The sequence below is a fragment of the Mesoplodon bidens genome, assembly GCF_964165515.1.
Source record: "Mesoplodon bidens genome assembly, chromosome: X".
Taxonomy (NCBI): domain Eukaryota; kingdom Metazoa; phylum Chordata; class Mammalia; order Artiodactyla; family Ziphiidae; genus Mesoplodon; species Mesoplodon bidens.
In genome coordinates, this window is record NC_138163.1 from 91644533 (window position 1) to 91667070 (window position 22538).

Sequence of the window (22538 nt, forward strand, 5' to 3'; positions counted from 1 at the left end):
GCATTAATTTTGTACCCTGCTACTTTACCAAATTCATTGATTAGCTCTAGTAGTTTTCTGATAGTATCTTTTGGATTCTCTATGTATAATATCATGTCATCTGCAAACAGTGACAGTTTTACTTCTTTTATGATTTGGATTCCTTTTATTTCATTTTCTTCTCTGTTTATTGTGGCTAGGACTTCCCAAGTTATTTTGGATAAGAGTGGTAAGAGTGGACATGCTTGCTTTGTTCTTCATTTTAGAGGAAATGGTTTCAGGTTTTCACCATTGAGTATGATACTAACTGTGGGTTTGCCATATATGGCCTTTATTATGTTGAGGCAGGTTCCATCTATGCCCACTTTCTTGAGAATTTTTATTATAAACAGGTGTTAAATTTTGTCCGAAACTTTTTCTGCATCTATTGAGAATCATGTCGAGTTTATACCTTAATTTATTAATGTGGTATATCACAATGATTGATTTGTGTATGTTGAAGAATCCTTGTATTCCTGGGATAAACCCCACTTGATCATGCTGTATGATCCGTTTAATGTGCTGCTGGATTCTTTTTGCTAGTATTTTGTTGAGGATTTTTGCATTGATGTTCATCAGTGATATTGGTCTGTAGTTTTCCTTTTTTGTGATAACTTTGTCTGGTTTTGGTATCACAGTGATGGTGGCCTTGGACAATGAGTTAGGGAGTGTTCCTCCCTCTGTTATATTTTGGAAGAGCTTTAGAGGGATAGATTTTAGCTCTTCTTTAAATGTTTGATAGAATTCACCTATGAAGCCATGTGGTCCTGGGCTTTTGTTTTTTGGAACATTTTTAATCACAGCTTCAATTTCATTACTTGTCATTTGTCTATTTATAATTTCTATTTCTTCCTGTTTCAATCTCAGAAGGTTGTGGATTTCTAAGAATTTGTTCATTTCTTCCAGGTTGTCCAATTTACTGGCATATAATTGCTTGTAGTAATTGCTCATGATCCTTTGTATCTCTGCAGTGTCAGTTGTTACGTTTCCTTTTTCAATTCTAATTCTATTGATTTGAGTCTTCTCCCTTTTTTCCTGGTAAGTCTGGCTACTGGTTTATCAATTTTGTTTATCTTGTCGGAGAGCCAGCTTTCAGTTTTATTCAATTTTGGTATCATTTCTTTCATTTCTTTTACATTTATTTCTGATCTTATCTTATGATTTTTTTCCCTCCGGTTAATTTGTGTTTTTTTCGTTCTTCTTTCTCTAATTGCTTAGGTATAAGTTTAGGCTGTTTGTTTGAGATCTTTCTTGTTTCTTGAGGTAGGATTTTATGGCTATATACTTCAATCTTGGAACTTCTTTTGCTCCATCCCATAGGTTTTCCATCGTTGTGTTTTCATTATCATTTTTTCTAGGTATTTTTGAGTTTACTCTATGATTTCTTTACTGGTCGCTTAGTTATTTAATAATGTATTGCTTAGCGTCTATGTGTTTGCTTTTTTTTTTTACAGATTTGCTTCCTTTAATTGATATCTAGTCTCATAGCATTGTGGTCGGAAAGGATGTTTGATACAATTTCAATTGTTTAAAAATTTACCAAGGCTTGATTTCTTACCGATGATGTGATCTTCATGTAGAATGTTACACGAGCAGTTGAGAAGAAATTGTATTCTGTTGTTTGTGGATGGAATGTCCTGTAAATATCAATTAAGTCTATCTTGTTTAATGTGTCATTAAAAACTTGTGTTTCCTTATTTATTTTCATTTTGGAAGATCTGTCCATTGGTGAAAAAGGAGTGTTAATGTTCCCTACTATGATTGTGTTATTGTTGATTTCCCCTTTTATGGCTGTTAGCATTTACCTTATGTGTTGAGGTTCTTCTCTGTTGGGTGCATAAATATTTACAATTGTTATATCTTCTTCTTGGGTTGATCCCCTGATCATTATGTAGTGTCCTCTTTGTCGCTTGAAATAGTCTTTATTTTAAAGTCTATTTTCCCTGATATGAGAAGTGCTACTCCAGCTTTCTTTTGATTTCCATTTGCATGGAATATCTTTTTCCATCCCCTCACTTTCAGTTTGTATGTGTCCGTAGGTCTGAAGTAGGTCTGTTGTAAATAACTGTGGGTCTTGTTTTTGTATCTATTCAGCCAGTCTATGTCTTTTGGTTGGAGCATATAAACCATTTACTTTTAAGGTAATTATCAGTATGTGTTTTCATATTATCATTTTCTAAATTGTTTTGTGTTTCTTTTTTAAGGTATTTTCCTTCTCTTGTGTTTCCTGCCTAGAGAAGCTCCTTTAGAATTTGGTGTGAAGTGGGTGTGGTGGTGCTGCATTCTCTTATCTTTTGCTTGTCTGTAAAGATTTTAATTTCTCCATTGGATCTGAATGAGATCCTTGCTGTGTAGAGTAATCTTAGTTGTAGGTTTTTCCCTTTCATGTCTTAATTATGTCCTGCCATAGCCTTCTAGCTTGCAGAGTGTCTGCTGAGAAATCAGCTGTTAACTTTATGTGGATTCCCCTGTATAATTTTTGTTGCTTTTCTCCTGTGGCTTTTAATATTTTTTCTTTGTATTTAACTTTTTAAACCGCTTTATTGGAGTATAATTGCTTTAAAATGGTGTGTTAGTTTCAGATTTATAACAACGTGAATCAGCTATACATATACGTATATCCCTATATCCCTCTTGCGTCTCCCTCCCACCCTCCCTATCCCACCCCTCTAGGTGGTCACAAAGCACCGAGCATATCTCCCTGTGCTATGTGGGTGCGTCCCACTAGCTATCTATTTTTCATTTGGTAGTGTATATATGTCCATGCAACTATCTCATGTCGTCCCAGCTTCCCCATCCCACTCCCTTTGTCCTGAAGTCCTTTCTCTACGTCTGCATCTTTATTCCTTATGACCCTAGGTTCTTCAGCACCCTTTTTGTTAGATTCCATATATATGTGTTAACATATAGTATTTGTTTTTCTCTTTCTAACTTACTTCACTCTGTATGACAGACTCTAGTTGTATCTGCCTCAGTACAAATAACTCAATTTCATTTCTTTTTATGGCTGTAGAATATTCCATTGTATATACATTCCACATCTTCTTTATCCATTCATCTGTTGGTGGGCACTTAGGTTGCTTCCATGTCCTGGCTATTGTAAATAGAGCTGCAATGAATAATGTGGTACATGACTGTGTTTGAATTATGTTTTTTTTCAGGGAATATGCCCTGTAGTGGGATTCCTGGTTCGTATAGTAGTTCTATTTTTAATTTCTTAAGGAACCTCCATCCTGTTCTCCATAGTGGCTGTATCCATTTACATTCCCATCAACAGTGCAAGAGGGTTCACTTTTCTCCACACTCTCTTCAGCATTTACTGTTTGTAGATTTTTTGATGATGGCCATTTAGAGCGGTGTGAGGTGATACCTCAGTGTAGTTCTGTTCTGTTTTGTTTTGTTTTGCTGTACGCGGGTAGCTCACTGCTGTGGCCTCTCCTGTTGTGGAGGACAGGCTCTGGACATGCAGGCTTAGTGGCCATGGCTCACGGGCCCAGCTGCTCCGTGGCATGTGGGATCTTCCTGGACTGGGGCACGAACCCATTTTCCCTGCATCGGCAGGTGGACTCTCAACCACTGCACCACCAGGGAAGCCTCTCATTGTAGTTTTGATATTCATTTCTCTAATGATTAGTGCTTTTGAACATCCTTTCATGTGTTTGTTCTCAATGTGTAAACCTTCTTTGAAGAAATGTCTATTTGGGTCTTCTGCCCATTGATGGATTGGTTTTCTGGTTTTTTTGATATTGAGCTTCATGAGCTGCTTGTAAATTCTGGTGTTTAATCCTTTTTCAGTTTCTTCATTTGCAATTATTTTCTCCCATTCTGAGGGTTGTCGTTTTGTCTTGTTTATGCTTTCCTTTGTTGTACAAAAGCTTTTAATTGTCATTAGGTCCCATTTTCTAATTTTTGTTTTTATTTCCACTTTTCTAGGTTGTGGGTCAAAAAGGATCTTGCTGTCATTTATGTCATAGAGTGTTGTGCTTAGGTTTTCCTCTAAGAGTTTTATAGTGTCTGGCCTTACATTTAGGACTTCAATGCATTTTGAGTTTATTTGTGTGGTGTTAGAGAGTGTTCTAATTTCATTCTTTTACATGTATCTGTCCAATTTTCCCAACATCACTTATTGAAGAAGCTGTCTTTATTTTCCATTGTATATTCTTGCCTCCTTTATCAAAAATAAGGTGACCATATGTGTGTGGGCTTATCTCTGGGCTGTCTATCCTGTTCCTTTGATCTATATTTCTGTTTTTGTGCCAGTACTGCACTGTCTTGATTACTATAGCTTTGTAGTATAGTCTGAAGTCTGGGAACCTGATTCCTTCACCTCCGTTTTTCTTTCTAAAGATAGCTTTGGCTATTTGGGGTCTTTTGTGTTTCCTTACAAATTATGAAATATTTGTTTGATAGTTTGATTAATATATGTCTTGGCGTGTTTCCCCTTGGAGTTATCCTGTACAGGATTCTCTGCACTTCCTGCACTTGACTCTTTCCTTTCCCATGTTAAGGAAGTTTTCAACTATAATCTTTCTTTTTTTTTTTTTTACTTTTTATTTTATATTGGAGTATAGCCGATTAACAATGTTGTGATAGTTTCAGATGCACAGCAAAGGGACTCGGCTATACATATGCATGTACCCATTCTCCCCCAAACTCCCCTCCCATCCAGGCTGCCACATAACATTGAGCAGAGTCCCCTGTGCTATATAGTAGGTCCACTGGTTATCCATTATTTTTTTAAAGTTTATTTATTTATTTTTTTAATTAGTTTCTGCTTTATAACAAAGTGAATCAGTCATACATATACATCTGTTCCCACATCCCTTCCCTCATGCATCTCCCTCCCTCCCACCCTCCCCATCCCACCCCTCCAGGCGGTCACAAAGCACCGAGCTGATCTCCCTGTGCTCTGCGGCTGCTTCCCACTATCTATCTACCTTACGTTTGGTAGTTTATACACGTCCATGCCTCTCTTTCGCCTTGTCACAGCCCACCCTTCCCCCTCCCCATATCCTCAAGTCCATTCTCAAGTAGGTCTGCGTCTTCATTCCCGTTTTGCCCCTAGGTTCTTCATGACATTTTTTTTTTAAATTCCGTATATATGTGTTAGCATACGGTATTTGTCTTTCTCTTTCTGATTAACTTCACTCTGTATGACAGACTCTAGGTCTATCCACCTCATTACAAATAGCTCAGTTTCGTTTCTTTTTATGGCTGAGTAATATTCCATTGTATATATGTGCCACATCTTCTTTATCCATTCATCCGATGATGGACACTTAGGTTGTTTCCAGCTCCGGGCTATTGTGAATAGAGCTGCAATGAACATTTTGGTACATGTCTCTTTTTTTTTTTTTTTTTTTTTAAGTTTATTTATTTATTTTTTAAATTAGTTTCTGCTTTATAACAAAGTGAATCAGTCATACATATACATCTGTTCCCACATCCCTTCCCTCATGCATCTCCCTCCCTCACACCCTCCCCATCCCACCCCTCCAGGCAGTCACAAAGCACCGAGCTGATCTCCCTGTGCTCTGCGGCTGCTTCCCACTATCTATCTACCTTAAGTTTGGTAGTGTATACACGTCCATGCCTCTCTTTCGCCTTGTCACAGCCCACCCTTCCCCCTCCCCATATCCTCAAGTCCATTCTCAAGTAGGTCTGCGTCTTCATTCCCGTTTTGCCCCTAGGTTCTTCATGACATTTTTTTTTAAATTCCGTATATATGTGTTAGCATACGGTATTTGTCTTTCTCTTTCTGACTAACTTCACTCTGTATGACAGACTCTAGGTCTATCCACCTCATTACAAATAGCTCAGTTTCGTTTCTTTTTATGGCTGAGTAATATTCCATTGTATATATGTGCCACATCTTCTTTATCCATTCATCCGATGATGGACACTTAGGTTGTTTCCAGCTCTGGGCTATTGTGAATAGAGCTGCAATGAACATTTTGGTACATGTCTCTTTTTGAATTATGGTTTTCTCAGGGTATATGCCCAGTAGTGGGATTGCTGGGTCATATGGTAGTTCTATTTGTAGTTTTTTAAGGAACCTCCATACCGTTCTCCATAGTGGCTGTACCAATTCACATTCCCACCAGCAGTGCAAGAGTGTTCCCTTTTCTCCACACCCTCTCCAGCATTTATTGTTTCTAGATTTCTTGATGATGGCCATTCTGACTGGTGTGAGATGATATCTCATTGTAGTTTTGATTTGCATTTCTCTAATGATTAATGATGTTGAGCATTCTTTCATGTGTTTGTTGGCAGTCTGTATATCTTCTTTGGAGAAATGCCTATTTAAGTCTTCTGCCCATTTTTGGATTGGGTTGTCTGTTTTTTTGCTATTGAGCTGCATGAGCTGTTTATAAATTTTGGAGATTAATCCTTTGTCAGTTGCTTCATTTGCAAATATTTTCTCCCATTCTGAGGGTTGTCTTTTGGTCTTCTTTATGGTTTCCTTTGCTGTGCAAAAGCTTTGAAGTTTCATTAGGTCCCATTTGTTTATCTTTGTTTTTATTTCCATTTCTCTAGGAGGTGGGTCCAAAAGGATCTTGCTGTGATTTATGTCATAGAGTGTTCTACCTATGTTTTCCTCTAAGAGTTTGATAGTTTCTGGCCTTACATTTAAGTCTTTAATCCATTTTGAGCTTATTTTTGCGTATGGTGCTAGGGAATGATCTAATCTCAAACTTTTACATGTCCCTGTCCAGTTTTCCCAGCACCACTTATTGAAGAGGCTGTCCTTTCTCCACTGTACATTCCTGCCTCCTTTATCAAAGATAAGTTGGCCATATGTGCGTGGGTTTATCTCTGGGCTTTCTATCCTGATCCACTGATCTATCTTTCTGTTTTTATGCCAGTACCAGACTGTCTTAATTACTGTAGCTTTGTAGTATAGTCTGAAGTCAGGGAGCCTGATTCCTCCAGCTCCGTTTTTCGTTCTCAAGATTGCTTTAGCTATTCGGGGCCTTTTGTTTTTCCAAACAAATTTTGAAATTTTTTGTTCTAGTGCTGTGAAAAATGCCATTGGTAGTTTGATAGGGATTGCATTGAATCTGTAGATTGCTTTCGGTAGTAGAGTCATTTTCACAATATTGATTCTTCCAATCCAGGAGCATGGTATATCTCTCCATCTATTTGTATCATCTTTAATTTCTTTCATCAGTGTCTTATAGTTTTCTGCATACAGGTTTTTGTCTCCTTAGGTAGGTTTATTCCTAGATATTTTATTCTTTTTGTTGCGATGGTAAATGGGAGTGTTTTCTTGATTTCATTTTCAGATTTTTCATCATTAGTGTACAGGAATGCCAGAGATTTCTGTACATTAATTTTATATCCTGCTACTTTACCAAATTCATTGATTAGCTCTAGTAGTTTTTCGGTAGCATCTTTAGGATTCTCTATGTATAGTATCATGTCATCTGCAAACAGTGACAGCTTTACTTCTTCTTTTCCAATTTGGATTCCTTTTATTTCCTTTTCTTCTCTGATTGCTGTGGCTAAAACTTCCAAAACTATGTTGAATAAGAGTGGTGAGAGTGGGCAGCCTTGTCTTGTTCCTGATCTTAGTGGAAATGGTTTCAGTTTTTCACCATTGAGGACAATGTTGGCTGTGGGTTTGTCATATATGGCCTTTATTATGTTGAGGAAAGATCCCTCTATACCTACTTTCTGCAGGGTTTTTATCATAAATGGGTGTTGAATTTTGTCGAAAGCTTTCTCTGCATCTATTGAGATGATCATATGGTTTTTCTCCTTCAACTTGTTAATATGGTGTATTACATTGATTGATTTGCGTATATTGAAGAATCCTTGCATTCCTGGGATAAACCCCACTTGATCATGGTGTATGATCCTTTTAATGTGCTCTTGGATTCTGTTTGCTAGTATTTTGTTGAGGATTTTTGCATCTATGTTCATCAGTGATATTGGCCTGTAGTTTTCTTTCTTTGTGACATCCTTGCCTGGTTTTGGTATCAAGGTGATGTCGGCCTCGTAGAATGAGTTTGGGAGTGTTCCTCCCTCTGCTATATTTTGGAAGAGTTTGAGAAGGATAGGTGTTAGCTCTTCTCTAAATGTTTGATAGAATTCACCTGTGAAGCCATCTGGTCCTGGGCTTTTGTTTGATGGAAGATTTTTAATCACAGTTTCAATTTCAGTGCTTGTGATTGGTCTAATTCATATTTTCTATTTCTTCCTGAGTCAGTCTTGGCAGGTTGTGCATTTCTAAGAATGTGTCCATTTCTTCCAGGTTGTCCATTTTATTGGAATAGAGTTGCTTATAGTAATCTCTCATAATCTTTTGTATTTCTGCAGTGTCAGTTGTTACTTCTCCTTTTTCATTTCTAATTCTATTGATTTGAGTCTTCTCCCTTTTTTTCTTGATGAGTCTGGCTAATGGTTTGTCAATTTTGTTTATCTTCTCAAAGAACCAGCTTTTAGTTTGGTTGATCTTTGCTATCGTTTCCTTCATTTCTTTTTCATTTATTTCTGATCTGATCTTTATGATTTCTTTCCTTCTGCTAGCTTTGGGGTATTTTTGTTCTTCTTTCTCTAATTGCTTTAGGTGCAGGGTCAGGTTGTTTACTCGAAATGCTTCCTGTTTCTTAAGGTGGGATTGTATTGCTATAAACTTCCCCCTTAGAACTGCTTTTGCTGCGTCCCATAGGTTTTGGGTCGTCGTGTCTCCATTGTCATTTGTTTCTAGGTATTTTTTAATTTCCTCTTTGATTTCTTCAGTGATCACTTCGTTATTGAGTAGTGTATTGTTTAGCCTCCATGTGTTTGTATTTTTTACACATCTTTTCCTGTAATTGATGTCTAGTCTCATAGCATTGTGGTCGGAGAAGATACTTGATACAATTTCAATTTTCTTAAAATTACCGAGGCTTGATTTGTGACCCAAGATATGATCTATCCTGGAGAATGTTCCATGAGCACTTGAGAAAAATGTGTATTCTGTTGTTTTTGGATGGAATGTCCTATAAATATCAACTAAGTCCATCTCGTTTAATGTATCATTTAAAGCTTGTGTTTCCTTATTTATTTTCATTTTGGATGATCTGTCCATTGGTGAAAGTGGGGTGTTAAAGTCCCCTACTATGATTGTGTTACTGTCGATTTCCCCTTTTATGGCTGTTAGTATTTGCCTTATGTATTGAGGTGCTCCTATGTTGGGTGCATAAATATTTACAATTGTTATATCTTCTTCTTGGATTGATCCCTTTATCGTTATGTAGTGTCCTTCCTTGTCTCTTCTAATAGTCTTTATTTTAAAGTCTATTTTGTCTGATATAAGAATTGCTACTCCAGCTTTCTTTTGATTTCCATTTGCATGGAATATCTTTTTCCATCCCTTTACTTTCAATCTGTATGTGTCTCTAGGTCTGAAGTGGGTCTCTTGTAGACAGCATATATATGGGTCTTGTTTTTGTATCCATTCAGCCACTCTGTGTCTTTTGGTGGGAGCATTTAGTCCATTTACATTTAAGGTAATTATTGATATGTATGTTCCTATTCCCATTTCCTTAATTGCTTTGGGTTCGTTATTGTAGGTATATTCCTTCTGTTGTGTTTCTTGCCTAGAGAAGTTCCTTTAGCATTTGTTGTAAAGCTGGTTTGGTGGTGCTGAACTCTCTCAGCTTTTGCTTATCTGTAAAGGTTTTAATTTCTCCATCAAATCTGAATGAGATCCTTGCTGGGTAGAGTAATCTAGGTTGCAGGTTTCTCTCCTTCATCACTTTAATTATGTCCCGCCACTCCCTTCTGGCTTGTAGGGTTTCTGCTGAGAGATCAGCTGTTAACCTTATGGGGATTCCCTTGTGTGTTATTTGTTGTTTTTGCCTTGCTGCTTTTAATATGATTTCTTTGTGTTTAATTTTTGACAGTTTGATTAATATGTGTCTTGGTGTATTTCTCCTTGGATTTATTCTGTATGGGACTCTCTGTGCCTCCTGGACTTGATTAACTATTTCCTTTCCCATATTGGGGAAGTTTTCAACTATAATCTCTTCAAATATTTTCTCAGTCCCTTTCTTTTTCTCTTCTTCTTCTGGAACCCCTATAATTCGAATGTTGGTGCGTTTAATGTTGTCCCAAAGATCTCTGAGACTCTCCTCTGTTCTTTTCATTCTTTTTTCTTTATTTTGCTCTGCATCAGTTATTTCCACTATTTTATCTTCCACCTCACTTATCCGTTCTTCTGCCTCAGTTATTCTGCTATTGATCCCATCTAGAGTATTTTTCATTTCATTTATTGTGTTTTTAATCGATGCTTGATTCATCTTTAGTTCTTCTAGGTCCTTGTTAACTGTTTCTTGCATGTTGTCTATTCTATTTCCAAGATTATGGATCATGGAAATAGAATCTTGGATCAGCTTTACTATCATTATTCTGAATTCTTTTTCAGGTAGACTGCCTATTACCTCTTCATTTGTTAGGTCTGGTAGGTGTTTATCTTGCTCCTTCACCTGCTGTGTGTTTTTCTGCCTTCTCATTTTGCTTATGTTACTGTGTTTGGGGTCTCCTTTTTGCCGGCTGCAGATTCGTAGTTCCCGTTGTTTTTGGTGTCTGACCCCAGTGGCTAAGGTTGTTTCAGTAGGTTGTGTAGGCTTCCTGTTGGGGGGGACTAATTCCTGTGCTCTGGTGGTTGAGGCTCGATCTTGTCTTTCTGGTGGACAGGTCCACGTCTGGTGGTGTGTTTTGGGGTGCCTATGGCCTTATTATGTTTTTAGGTAGCCTCTCTGCTAATGGGTGGGGTTGTGTTCCTGCCTTGCTAGTTGCTTGGCATAGGGTGACCCGCACTGTAGCTTGCTGGTCGTTGACTGAAGCTGGGTGCTGGTGTTGGGATGGAGATCTCTGGGAGATTTTCGCTGCTTGATATTATGTGGAGCTGGGAGGTCTCTTGTGGACCCGTGTCCTGAAGTTGGCTCTCCCACTTCAGAGGCACAGCACTGGCTCCTGGCTGCAGCACCAAGAGCCTTTCATCCACCCGGCTCAGAGTAACAGGGAGAAAAAGTAGAAAGAAAGAATTAGTAGAAGAAAGAAGGAGAGAGGGAAAGAAAGGAAGAAGGGAAGAAAGGAAGGAAGGAAGGAAGAAAGAAAGGAGGGAGGGAGGGAGGAAGGATGGAAAGGAAGAAGGAAAGAAAGGAGGGAGGGAGGGAGGAAGGAAAGGAAGAAAGACAGGAGGGAGGGAGGAAGGAAAGAAAAAGAAAGTGGAAAGAAGAAGGGTGGGAGGGAGGAAAGAAAAAGAAAGAAGGAAAGGAGGAGCGGAGGGAGGGAGGGAGGAAGGGAGAGTAGGAAAAAAAGAAAGAGCAGGTAAAGTAAAATAGAATAAAGTATGAAATATAGTAGCGTTATTAAAATTAGAAAGTAATTATTGAAAAAAAAAAAAAACCGGATCGATAGAACCCTGAGACATATGGTGGAAGCAAAGCTATACAGAGAGAATCTTACACAGAAGATTACACATACACATTCACAAAAAGAGAGCAGGGGGAAAAATCAAAAATCTTGCTCTCCAAGTCCACCTCCTCAATTTGGGATAATTCGTCGTAAAAAGAGGAAAAGGGCGAGAAATCTGAAATCTTGCTCTCTAAGTCCACCTCCTTAATTTGGAATAATTCGTTGTAAAAAGAGGAAAAGGGGGGAAAGTCTTAAATCTTGTCCTCAAAGTCCACTTCCTCAATTTGGGATGATTCGCTGTCCATTCATGCACTCCACAGACGCAGGGCACATCAAATGGACCGTGGAGCTTTAATCCGCTGCCTCCGAGGCTGCACAGAGAGATTTCCCTTTCTCTGCTCTCACAGCTCCCGGGTCTCAGCCTTGGACCTGGCCCCGCCTCTGCGCGTAGGTCGCCGGAGGGCGTCCGTTCTTCGCTCAGACAGGACGGGTTTAAAGGAGCCGCTGATTCGGGGGCTCTGGCTCACTCAGGCAGAGGGGAGGGAGGGGCGCGCAGTGTGGGGCGGGCCTGCGGCGGCAGAGGCCGGCGTGACGTTGCAGCAGCCCGTGGCGCTCCGTGCGCTTTCCCGGGAAAGCCGTCCCCGGGTCTCGGGGACCCCGGCAGTGGCGGGGTGCACAGGCCCCCCGGAAGGCGGGGCGGACAGTGACCCGCGCTCGCACACAGGCCCCACGGCGGCGGCAGCAGCGGCGGCGGCGGCGGGCCGCGGCGGCGGGCGGCGGCGGCGGCGGCGGCCCACGCCCGTCTCCGAGGTCCGTGCCTTACCCGCGGCTCGTGCCTGTCTCCGGCGCTTCCCCAAGCAGCCCTCTTAATGCCCTCTCCTCGGGCACCAGGAAACAAAAGGGAAAAAAGTCTCTTGCCTCTTCAGCAGCTCCAGACCCTTTCCCCGGACTCCCTCCGGGCTAGCCGTGGTGCACTAACCCCTTCAGGCTCTCTTCCTGCCGCCAGCCCCAGTCCTCTCCCTGCGCTCCGACTGAAAGCCGATACCCGAGCCTCAGCTCCCAGCCCCGCCCACCACGGCGGCCGAGCAGACAAGCCTCTCGGGCTGGTGTGTGCCTGAGGGCACCGGTCCTCTGTGCCAGAATCTCTCCGCTTTGCCCTCCGCACCCCTGTTGCTGTGCTCTCCTCCGCTACTCCGAAGCTTTCCCCCTCCGCCACCTACAGTCTCCGCCCGCGAAGGGGCTTGTAGTGTGTAGAAACCTTCCCCCCTTCACGGCTCCCTCCCACTGGTGCAGGTCCCGTCCCTATCCTATTGTCTCTGTTTATTCTTTTTTTCTTTTGCCCTACCCAGGTATGTGGGGAGCTTCTTGCCTTTTGGGGGGTCTGAGGTCTTCTGTCAGCGTTCAGTAGGTGTTCTGTAGGAGTTGTTCCACGTGTAGATCAATTTCTGATGTATCTGTGGGGAGGAAGGTGATCTCCGCGTCTTACTCTTCCGCCATCTTCCTCCGGGGTCCTGAAGTATGTCCTTGCCTCCTATCACACTGGAATCCCATCAAGCCTTCAGGCTTCCTACCAGCTTACAGGATGGAATCTGCTGGCGTCTCCCCGCTTTTCCCCTCCATTAATGGCAGGGTCCCAATGTGTACTTGCGACCCATGCTTTTCTCAAACCAGTGCTTCTCCCTTTTAGCGCGCGCCTCAACTATAATCTTTTCAAATATTTTCTGTGTCCCTCTCTTTTTCTCTTTTTTTTTTTTTTTTTTTTTTTTTTTTTTTTTAAGTTTATTTATTTATTTTTTTAATTAGTTTCTGCTTTATAACAAAGTGAATCAGTCATACATATACATCTGTTCCCACATCCCTTCCCTCATGCATCTCCCTCCCTCCCACCCTCCCCATCCCACCCCTCCAGGCGGTCACAAAGCACCGAGCTGATCTCCCTGTGCTATGCGGCTGCTTCCCACTATCTATCTACCTTACGTTTGGTAGTGTATACACGTCCATGCCTCTCTTTCGACTTTTTCTCTTTTTGTTCTGGGCCCCCTATAATTTGAATGTTGTTGCATTTAATTATTTCCCAGAGGTCTCTGAGAGTGTCCTCAATTCTTTTCATTCTTCTTTTTTCTTTTTTTCTGTTCTGTGTTACTTATTTCCACTTTTTTATCTTCCACATCAGTTATCCATTCTTCTCCCTCAGTTATTCTGCTATTGATTCCTTTTGGAGAATTTTTAATTTCATTTATTGTGTTGTTCATCATTGTTTGTTTGCTCTTTTGTTCTTCTAGTTCCTTGTTAAATGTTTCTTGTATTTTCTCCTTTCTATTTCCAAGATTTTGGATAATCTTTACTATCATTATTGTGAATTCTTTTTCAGGTAGACTGCCTATTTCCTCTTCACTTGTTTGGTCTGGTTTCATTTTACCTTGCTCCTTCATCTGCTGTGTATTTCTCTGTCTTCTCATTTTGCTTATCTTACTGTGTTTGTGGTCTCTTTTTCGCAGGCTGCAGGTTCGTAGTTCCTGTTGTTTTTGGTGTGTTCCCCCAATGGGTAAGTTTGCTTCATTGGGTTGTGTAGGCTTCCTGGTGAAGGGGACTTGTGCCTTTGTTCTGGTGGATCAAGTTGGATCTTGTCTTTCTGGTGGGCAGGGCCGCATCCAGTGGTGTGTTTGGGGTGTCCATTAACTCATTATGATTTTATGCAGCCTCTCTGCTAATGGGTGGTGTTGTGTTCCTCTCTTGCTAATTGTTTGGTATGAGGTGGCCAACACTGTAGCTTGCTAGTCGTTGAGTGGAACTGAATCTTAGTGTTCATATGGACATCTCTGGGAGAGCTTTTGCCATTTGGTATTATGTGGGGCTGGGTGGTCTCTGGTGTTCCAATGTCCTGAACTCGGCTCCCCCACCTTAGAGCTTCAGACCTAACACCCGGATGGAGCTCCAAGACCCTATCAGCCACATGGCCAGGTATGTGAGGAGTGTCTTGCCTTTTGGGAAGTCTGAGGTCTTCTGCCAGCATTCAGTAGGTTTTCTGTAGGAGTTGTTCCACGTGTAGATGTATTTTTGATGTATTTGTGGGGAAGAAGGTGATCTCTCCACCTACTTTAAGGTCCTCAATCAGTTTTATTTTTAATTTGAATGTATTTTAGAATTATTCCTGTAAGGTGTTTCAGATGTTTACAGCTGGAGTCTGCTCTGACTGGCAGTGCTTTTTGGGTGCAGCAACCAACGCTCAGATATTGGCTGACCACAATCCTCCCCACAGCTGCGGAACCCAGCCAGTTGCCCTTCTCTTGCCAGGGAGGTCCGTGGGCAGTTCTGCCTAATTCAAATCACCAACCAGCAAGCTCTCTTCATGACCCCACTCACCAGGTCACTTATTCTTTCTTCTGCATTATTCATTCTGGTATTCATTGCCTTGAGCTCAACTTTCATCACAGCAAATGAACTTATAAATTTTTCTTCTCTCCTCCTTATAGTTTCTAGTTCCTTTTTACATTAATTTGCATATTTGTCAATAGCCTTTCTAAATCCTTCAGCATTTTCATTACCTCATTTTTGAACTTGGTGTCAGTTAGGCTGAAGTGGTCTGTTTCATTGTTTGTTCCTTCAGGGGAATTATCTTGGTCTTTTAACTGAGACTGGTTCCTCTGCTTCTTCATTTTACTTATATATCTCTTACTATGTGAGTTTAGGAGAACCAAATATCTACTGTAGTCTTGGGGGACTGTTTATATGTGGGAGCATCTCTGCAAAGCTTGTGTGTGTTTAATGGTGTTGGAGTAAGGGCTGGTTCTGGTTTGGATGTTTGCCATCTCTTTCTTCAGCATGTGCTAGCCCTTATCCCCTTGATAGGGGTTGTGCAGGTACACGGCCCATGTCCATGATCCCAGGAAGGCATTGGCAGTGGTTGGCGCCAGGTCATGGGACCCTTGGCAGCAGCCATGGGTTGCTTACGCCCCCAGGCAAGTCAGAACAGTGGTTGGTGCCGGGTCATGGGACCCTTGGTGTTAGCAGGCTGTGCACAATCCTGGGAAGGTGGAGGCTGCAACCTCTCCCCCTCCCCATAGGATCCTGGGTGGCAGCAGTATTCCACTCCCACCTCTGGGTTCTGAGATGCCAGCGTCGGCTCATGCCCACCCCTGTAGCTCATGTTGGCAGTGCCCTGCTATGAAAGAAGCTCCTATGGTGGACCTGCCTCTCTCCTCATGTGCCCTTGAACAATGGTGCCTTGTCCCTCTTGTCAGCCCAGGCTTCTTCACGAACTCCCTCTGTTGTTGTGCACCACACCTTAGCCTCCTCAGGCTGTCTTTGTGCAGCCAACCCCAGTCCTCTCCCCAAGGTCTGACCTCCTACGTCCGAGTCTCAGCACCCAGCCCCTGCCTGCCACATGGACGAGCATCTCAGGCTGGTGCGTGCCAGTCAGCACTGATCATCTGTGTAGGTCTCTCTCTGTTTGGCTCTCTGCAAACCTTTTGCTGCACTCTCCACCAAGGCTCTGAAGGTCCTCCTCTGTCCTGGCTGATCTCTCCACCAGTGAGGGAACTTCCCCATGTGCAGAAACCTTTCCTCTTTTACAGCTCTCTCCCAGGAGTGCAGGTCTCATCTCTATTCCCTTCTCTCTCTCTCTCTTTTTTGTCCTACCCAGTTATGTGGATATTTTCTTGCCCTTTTGGAAGTCTGAGGTCTTTTGCCAGAGTTCAGTAGATGTTCTGTGAGAGTCGTTCCACATGTAGATGTATTTTTTATTTATCTGTGGGGTGTAGGTGAGCTCCACGTCCTACTCCTCTGCTATCTTGACCTGCTTTGATGATCACTAAATTGGTAGTAGTCATTGTTGTAATTATTATACCTAAGGCCCAAATGATCAACCCATCATCAAGGATGATCTGTTTGTTAGTAAAGCAATCTCTTTTCAAAAATATCCATTTAGCTATTAAAATGTTACATCTGGATGGTAGAATCTCTGAACCTTACATGTTCTATTTCTCTGAGGTGCTCAGGACCCTCTGGGGGTCCATGAAGATAATCTCATGTGGCAGCAAGTTGTCTATAATAATTTCATCTTTGTGTATTTTTATTCCGATAATATAACTTAACAAAAATCACATTCTGGATCATCTGGTTGACCACCTCACACGTGAGTACTGCCATCAATTTTGAAATCTGTGTTACACATTACTTTAATTATATATTCCACTATTTTAATTATCGTGGAGTAAGATTAGAATGGCAGTGTAATGGATATGTAAGTGATGTATTCTCTCCAAGGAAAGACTAAATAGCATCATTCATGGCTATGCAAGTAATAGTTCTGCAGTAACTGGAATAGAAAAATGTAGTGGGAAAATTGAGTCTTACAAAAATACAGGGATGAACATTCAAAGTAACATGCTCCACAATAGTCAGTAATATATTCATCTTGCAAATGGTAAATTATTTGTAACCAAAAATAATGTTGTTATTTTGAATTTTACTAGTTGAGCAGGTTTTATTTAATTTAGAAATATATTTTGGTTTATAGTTTTAGGACTATAAGCATAAAGAATATGTGTATAGTTTCATATTTGTACATACTTAAATACCATCATAATAAAAATAATTTAAGTCAACTATAGTGTTACAGTATTTTTTTCATTAAAGTGTTGCCGCATATTATTTAAGTTTGAGAGACATTGCCCTTGGATGTCTGCAAGTCACAGGGAAGGGTTTAAAAAAAGAGATGTAAACATAACCTAGACAGGCCTTCGGGTTTCAGATGGTAACTGGGGTACTGACTTAATTTAAAAAAATATATGAGAGTGTGCAGTAGAAAAGTTTAGACTTGTGAACAGGATTCTTCAAACACTTCTACCTCATGGACAAATCTAGTGATATGTATAACTGTAAATGTGGATTAAAAGCAGTTTGAGGGTCCACAACATTTCCCACCAAACTCTTTCCTTTATTTCACAAATATTTACTAAGTTCACTACTATGTGCTAGGCAGTGGCTAACCATGGGAATACAGTAGAGAATAAAACACACACACTGCCCTCATGAAATACACATTAAATAAATCATTACACAAATAAATATAAACTTACAAGCTACAATAAGGGTATCAAGATAAGGAACAGGATGTGAAAGAGAATCATAGGACATAGGTATTTTACAATAAATGGTCATGAAAATCTTCTCTAAGGATGTATTTAAAGTGAGATATGAATGATGAGCAGGAGATAGCCAGGTAAAAAATGAGAAAGAACATTCCAAAAAGAACATACAGTTCATGAAAATATCCCAAGGCAAGTAAGAAATGGTATAATTTTAAATGGCAATGAGGCCCTGGAGGGTAGTGAGTAAAATTTAAAAAAAATTGGATATTTTTCTAAAAGACGAGCAGAAGCTACTGATAAGTTTTAAGTATAGGGATGATATGATCCAACTGACATTTTAAAATGATCAGTCTGGCTGCTATTGGAAAAAAAAGGTAGAGTGGAGTAAGAAAATAAATAGTAGGAAAATGTTCATATTAGTGCAGATCAGAAATAAATGTGACTTGGGCTAGGATAGTAAAGATGAAGACAAAAATTAATTAAGATATATCCTGGAGGTATAACTGAGAAGACATATCTAAACACAATGAAAAAAATCATACTAATCCAAATTGAAAATTATTTTTCAAAGCAACTACTTGGGCTTTTGAAAAATGTTAATGTTATGAAAGACAAGAAAAGTCTGCAGGTATTGTTTTATATTAAAGAAACTAAAGAAGCACCACAAATAAATGCAATGTCTGAGTCTGGATAAGGGAAAAAATCTACAAAGGATATTATGGGAATAATTGGGGGAATTCAGATATGGACTGTTGTTAAATAATATTGTATCAGTGTTAAGTTTTTGTATGTATAATGGCATTATAGTTCTGTGGGAGAATACCCTTGTTCTTAGGAGATACATACTAAAGTATATATAAGTGAAGCTTCAAGATGTCTACAACTAAGTTTTAAATGGTTCATAGAAGGCAACAGGTGAGAGTGGGGAAGAAAGATAAAAGAAATTGTTAACAATTGATGAATCTAAATAAAGAGTATATAAGTGTTTATTTTATTATTCTTTTAATGTTCTTGTGGGATTGAAATGTCACACTAACAAGCTGATGGAAGTGGATAGGAGTTGCTGACTGATCAGATATGGGGCAAGGACAAGGGAAAAAAATCAAGGATAACATCTAAGCAACTGGATGTATAATGGTGTGATTCAGGAAGATAAGGAAGATAGTGTCAAGTGAGAGAGGAAAATGAAGGCAGTGTGATAATGAAGAGTTCTTTATGGTCACACTGAATGTGAAACTGAAACATTCATATCTTACAGGCAGTTGGGCACATAAATCTGGAGCTCAGCAAGGAAGGCAGGGCTGAGTATGTATATCTGGGCATAATCAGCATGTACCTGATGTTTAAAGGATCAGTCCAAGAAGAAGACATAACAATTAAAAATGTTTATGTACCCAACATAGGAGCACCTCAATACATAAGGCAAATGCTAACAACCATGAAAGGAGAAAATGACAAAACACAATAATAGTGGACTTTAACACCCGACTAACAGCAATGGGCAGATCATCCAAACAGAAAATAAATAAGGAAACACAAGCTTTACATGACACAATAGACCAGATCTAATTGATATTTGTAGAACATTCCACCCCAAAGTGGCAGAATACACTTTCTTCTCAAGTGCACATGGAACATTCTGCAGGATAGACTACATCTTGGGTCACAAATCAAGCCTTTGGAAATTTAAGAAAATTGAAATCATATAAAGTATCTTTTCTGACCACAACACTATGAGATTGCAAATCAATTACAGGAAAAAAAAACTGTAAGAAAACACAAATACATGGAGGCTAAATAGTGTGCTACTAAATAACCAAGAGATCACTGAAGAAATCAAAGAATAAATAAAAATATACATAGAAAAAAAATAACAACGAAAACATGAAGACCCAAAACATACAGGACACAGCAAAAGCTGTTCTAAGAGGAAAGTTTATAGTAATTCAATCTCACCTCAAGAAACAAGAAAAATCTCAAATAAACAATCTCAAATAAACCCTAACTTAAAACAACTAGAGAAAGAAGAACAAAGAAACCCCAAAGTCAAGAGAAGGAAAGAAATCATAAAGATCAGATCAGAAATAAATTAAATAGAAATGAAGAAAACAACAGCAAAGATCAATAAAATGACAAGATGGTTCTTTGAGAAGATAAACAAAATTGATAAACCCTTAGCTAGACTCATCAAAAAAAAAAGGGAGAGAATGCACATCAATAAAAGTAGAAATGAAGAATCACAACTGACACTGCAGAAATACAAAGGATTATAAGGCACTACTAGAAATAAGTATATGCTAATAAAATGGACAATCATGAAGAAATGGACAAATTTTTGCAAAGGTACAATTTTCCAAGACTGAACCAGGAAGAATTAGGAATTATAAACAGACCTATCACAAGTAATGGAATTGAAACTGTAATTAAAAATCTTCCAACAAACAAAAGTCTAGGACCAGATGACTTCACAGGCCAATTCTGTCAAACATTTAGAGAAGAGCTAACACTGATCCTTCTCAAACTATTCCGAAAATTTGCAGAGGGAGAAACACTCCCAAATACATTCTACGAAGCCACCATCACCATGATACCAAAACCAGAAAAAACATATCACAAAAAATGAAAATTATAGACCAAGATCACTGATGAACATAGATGCAAAAATCCTGAACAAAATACTAGGAAACAGAATCCAACTGCACATTAAAAGGATCATAGACTATGATCAAGTGGGATTTATCCCAGGGATGCAAGTATTCTTAATATGTGCAACTCAATCAATGTGATACACCACATTAACAAGTTAAGGAATAAAAACCATGTGATTCTCAATAGATGCAGAAAAAGCTTTTGACAAAATTTAATACATATTTATGATAAAAACTCTCAGAAAGTGTGCATAGAGGAAACCTACCTCAACATAATAAAGGCCATATATGACAAACCCACAGCTAGCATCATACTCCGTGGTGAAAAAGAGAAAGCATTTCCTCTAAGATCAGGAACAAAGCAAGGATGTTCACTCTTACTACTGTTATCCAAGATCGTTTGGGAAGTCCTAGTCACAGCAATCAGGGAAAGAAAAGAAATGAAATGAATCCAAATCAGAAAAGAAGAAGTAAAACTGTCATTATTTGCCCATTACATGATACTATACATAGAATATCTTAAAGATGTCAGCAGAAAACTACTAGAAGTAATCAGTGAATTTGGTAAGGTTGCAGAATACAAAATTAAGGCACAGAAATCTCTGGCATTCTTATACACCAACAACGAAAAATCAGAAAGAGAAATTAAGGAAACACTCCCATTTACCACTGCAACAAAAAGAATAAAATACCTAGGAATAAATCTGCCTAAGGAGGCAAAAGACTTGTATTCAGAAAACTATAAAACACTGATGAAAGAAATCAAAGATGACATAAAAAGATTGAGAAATATACCATGTTCTTGAAACAGATGGAGAAATATACCATGTGGTTGGATTGGAAGAATCAATATTGTGAAAATGACTATACTACTCAACACAATCTACATATTCAATTCAATCCCTATCAAACTACTAATGGCATTCTTCACAGAATTAGAAGAAAAAAAATTACAATTCGTATGGAAACACAAAAGATCGTGAATAGCCAAATCAATCTTGAGAAAGGAACATGGAGTTGGAGGAATCAGGCTCCCTGACTTCAAACTATAGCACAAAGCTACAGTGATCAAGACAGTATGGTACTGGCACAAAACAGAAATATAGATCAGTGTTACAGGATAGAATGCCCAAAGGTAAACCCATGCACATATGGGCACCTAATTTACAACAAGGATGGCAAGAACATACAATGGAGAAAGGAGAGCCCCTTCAATAAGTGGTGCTGGGAAAACTGGACAGTTACATGTAAAAGAATGAAATTAGAACACTACCTAACACCATACAAAAATATAAACTCCAAATGGATTAAAGACTTAAATGTAAGACCAGACACTATAAAACTCTTAGAGGAAAACATAGGCAAAACAGTCTTTGTTATAAACCACACCAAGATATTTTTTGATCCACCTCCTAGAGTAACGGAAGTAAAAGTTAAGAAAATGGGACTTAATTAAACTTAAAAGCTTTTGCACAGCAAAGGAAACCATAAAGAAGATAAAAAGACAACACTCAGAATGGGAGAAAATATTTGCAAATGAAACAACAGACAAAGGATTAATCTCCAAAATATACAAACAGCTCATGGAGCTCAGTATCAAAAAAAAACAAAAAACAAAAAACCAAACAATCCAGTTAAAAAATGGGCAGAAAACCTAAATAGTCATTTCACCAAGGAAGACATACAGATGGCCAAGAGGCATATGTAAAGATGCTCAACATCACTAATTATTAGAGAAATGCAAATCAAAACTACAATGAGGTATCACCTCACACTGGTCAGAATGACCATCATAAAAAAATCTAGAAACAATAAATGCTGGAAAGGGTGTGGTGAAAAGGAAACTATCCTGCACTGTTAGTGGGAGTGTAAATTGATACCACCACCATGGAAAACAGTATGGAGGTTCCTTAAAAATCTAAAATTAAACAACCATACGACCCAGCAATCCCACTACTGGGCATATACCCTGAGAAAACCATAATTCAAAAAGAGACATGCACCACAATGTTCATTGCAGCACTATTTACAATAGCCAGGATATGGAATCAACCTAATTGTCCATTGACAGATGAATGGCTAAAGAAGATGTGACACATATATAGAATGGAATATTACTCAGCCATAAAAAGAAGCGAAATTGTGTTATTTGTAGTGAGGTGGATGGACCTAGAGTCTGTCATACAGAGTGAAGTAAGCCAGAAAGAGAAAAAGAAATACTGTATGCTAATGCATATATATGGAATATAAAAAAATGGTACTGATTAACGTAGTTGCAGGGCAGGAATAAAGAGGTAGACATAGAGAATGGACTTGAGGACATGGGGTGGGAGGGCAAAGCTGGGGTGTAGTGAAAATAGCATCAACATAT

At 39.3% G+C, this 22538-nt stretch overlaps 1 protein-coding gene across 1 annotated transcript in view; it reads right to left on the bottom strand.

The window, feature by feature from the left end:
* The window catches only part of LOC308609414 (uncharacterized protein), a gene marked incomplete at its 5' end in the record, with an annotated part of 115628 nt that extends 100545 nt beyond the window's left edge, over positions 1–15083 (bottom strand). Inside the window, one exon of the mRNA XM_081223089.1 lies at positions 14973–15083. Coding sequence (XP_081079215.1) covers positions 14973–15083 — 111 coding nt within the window. The remainder of the gene's footprint in view (positions 1–14972) is intronic.
* Positions 15084–22538: the final 7455 nt, after the last annotated feature.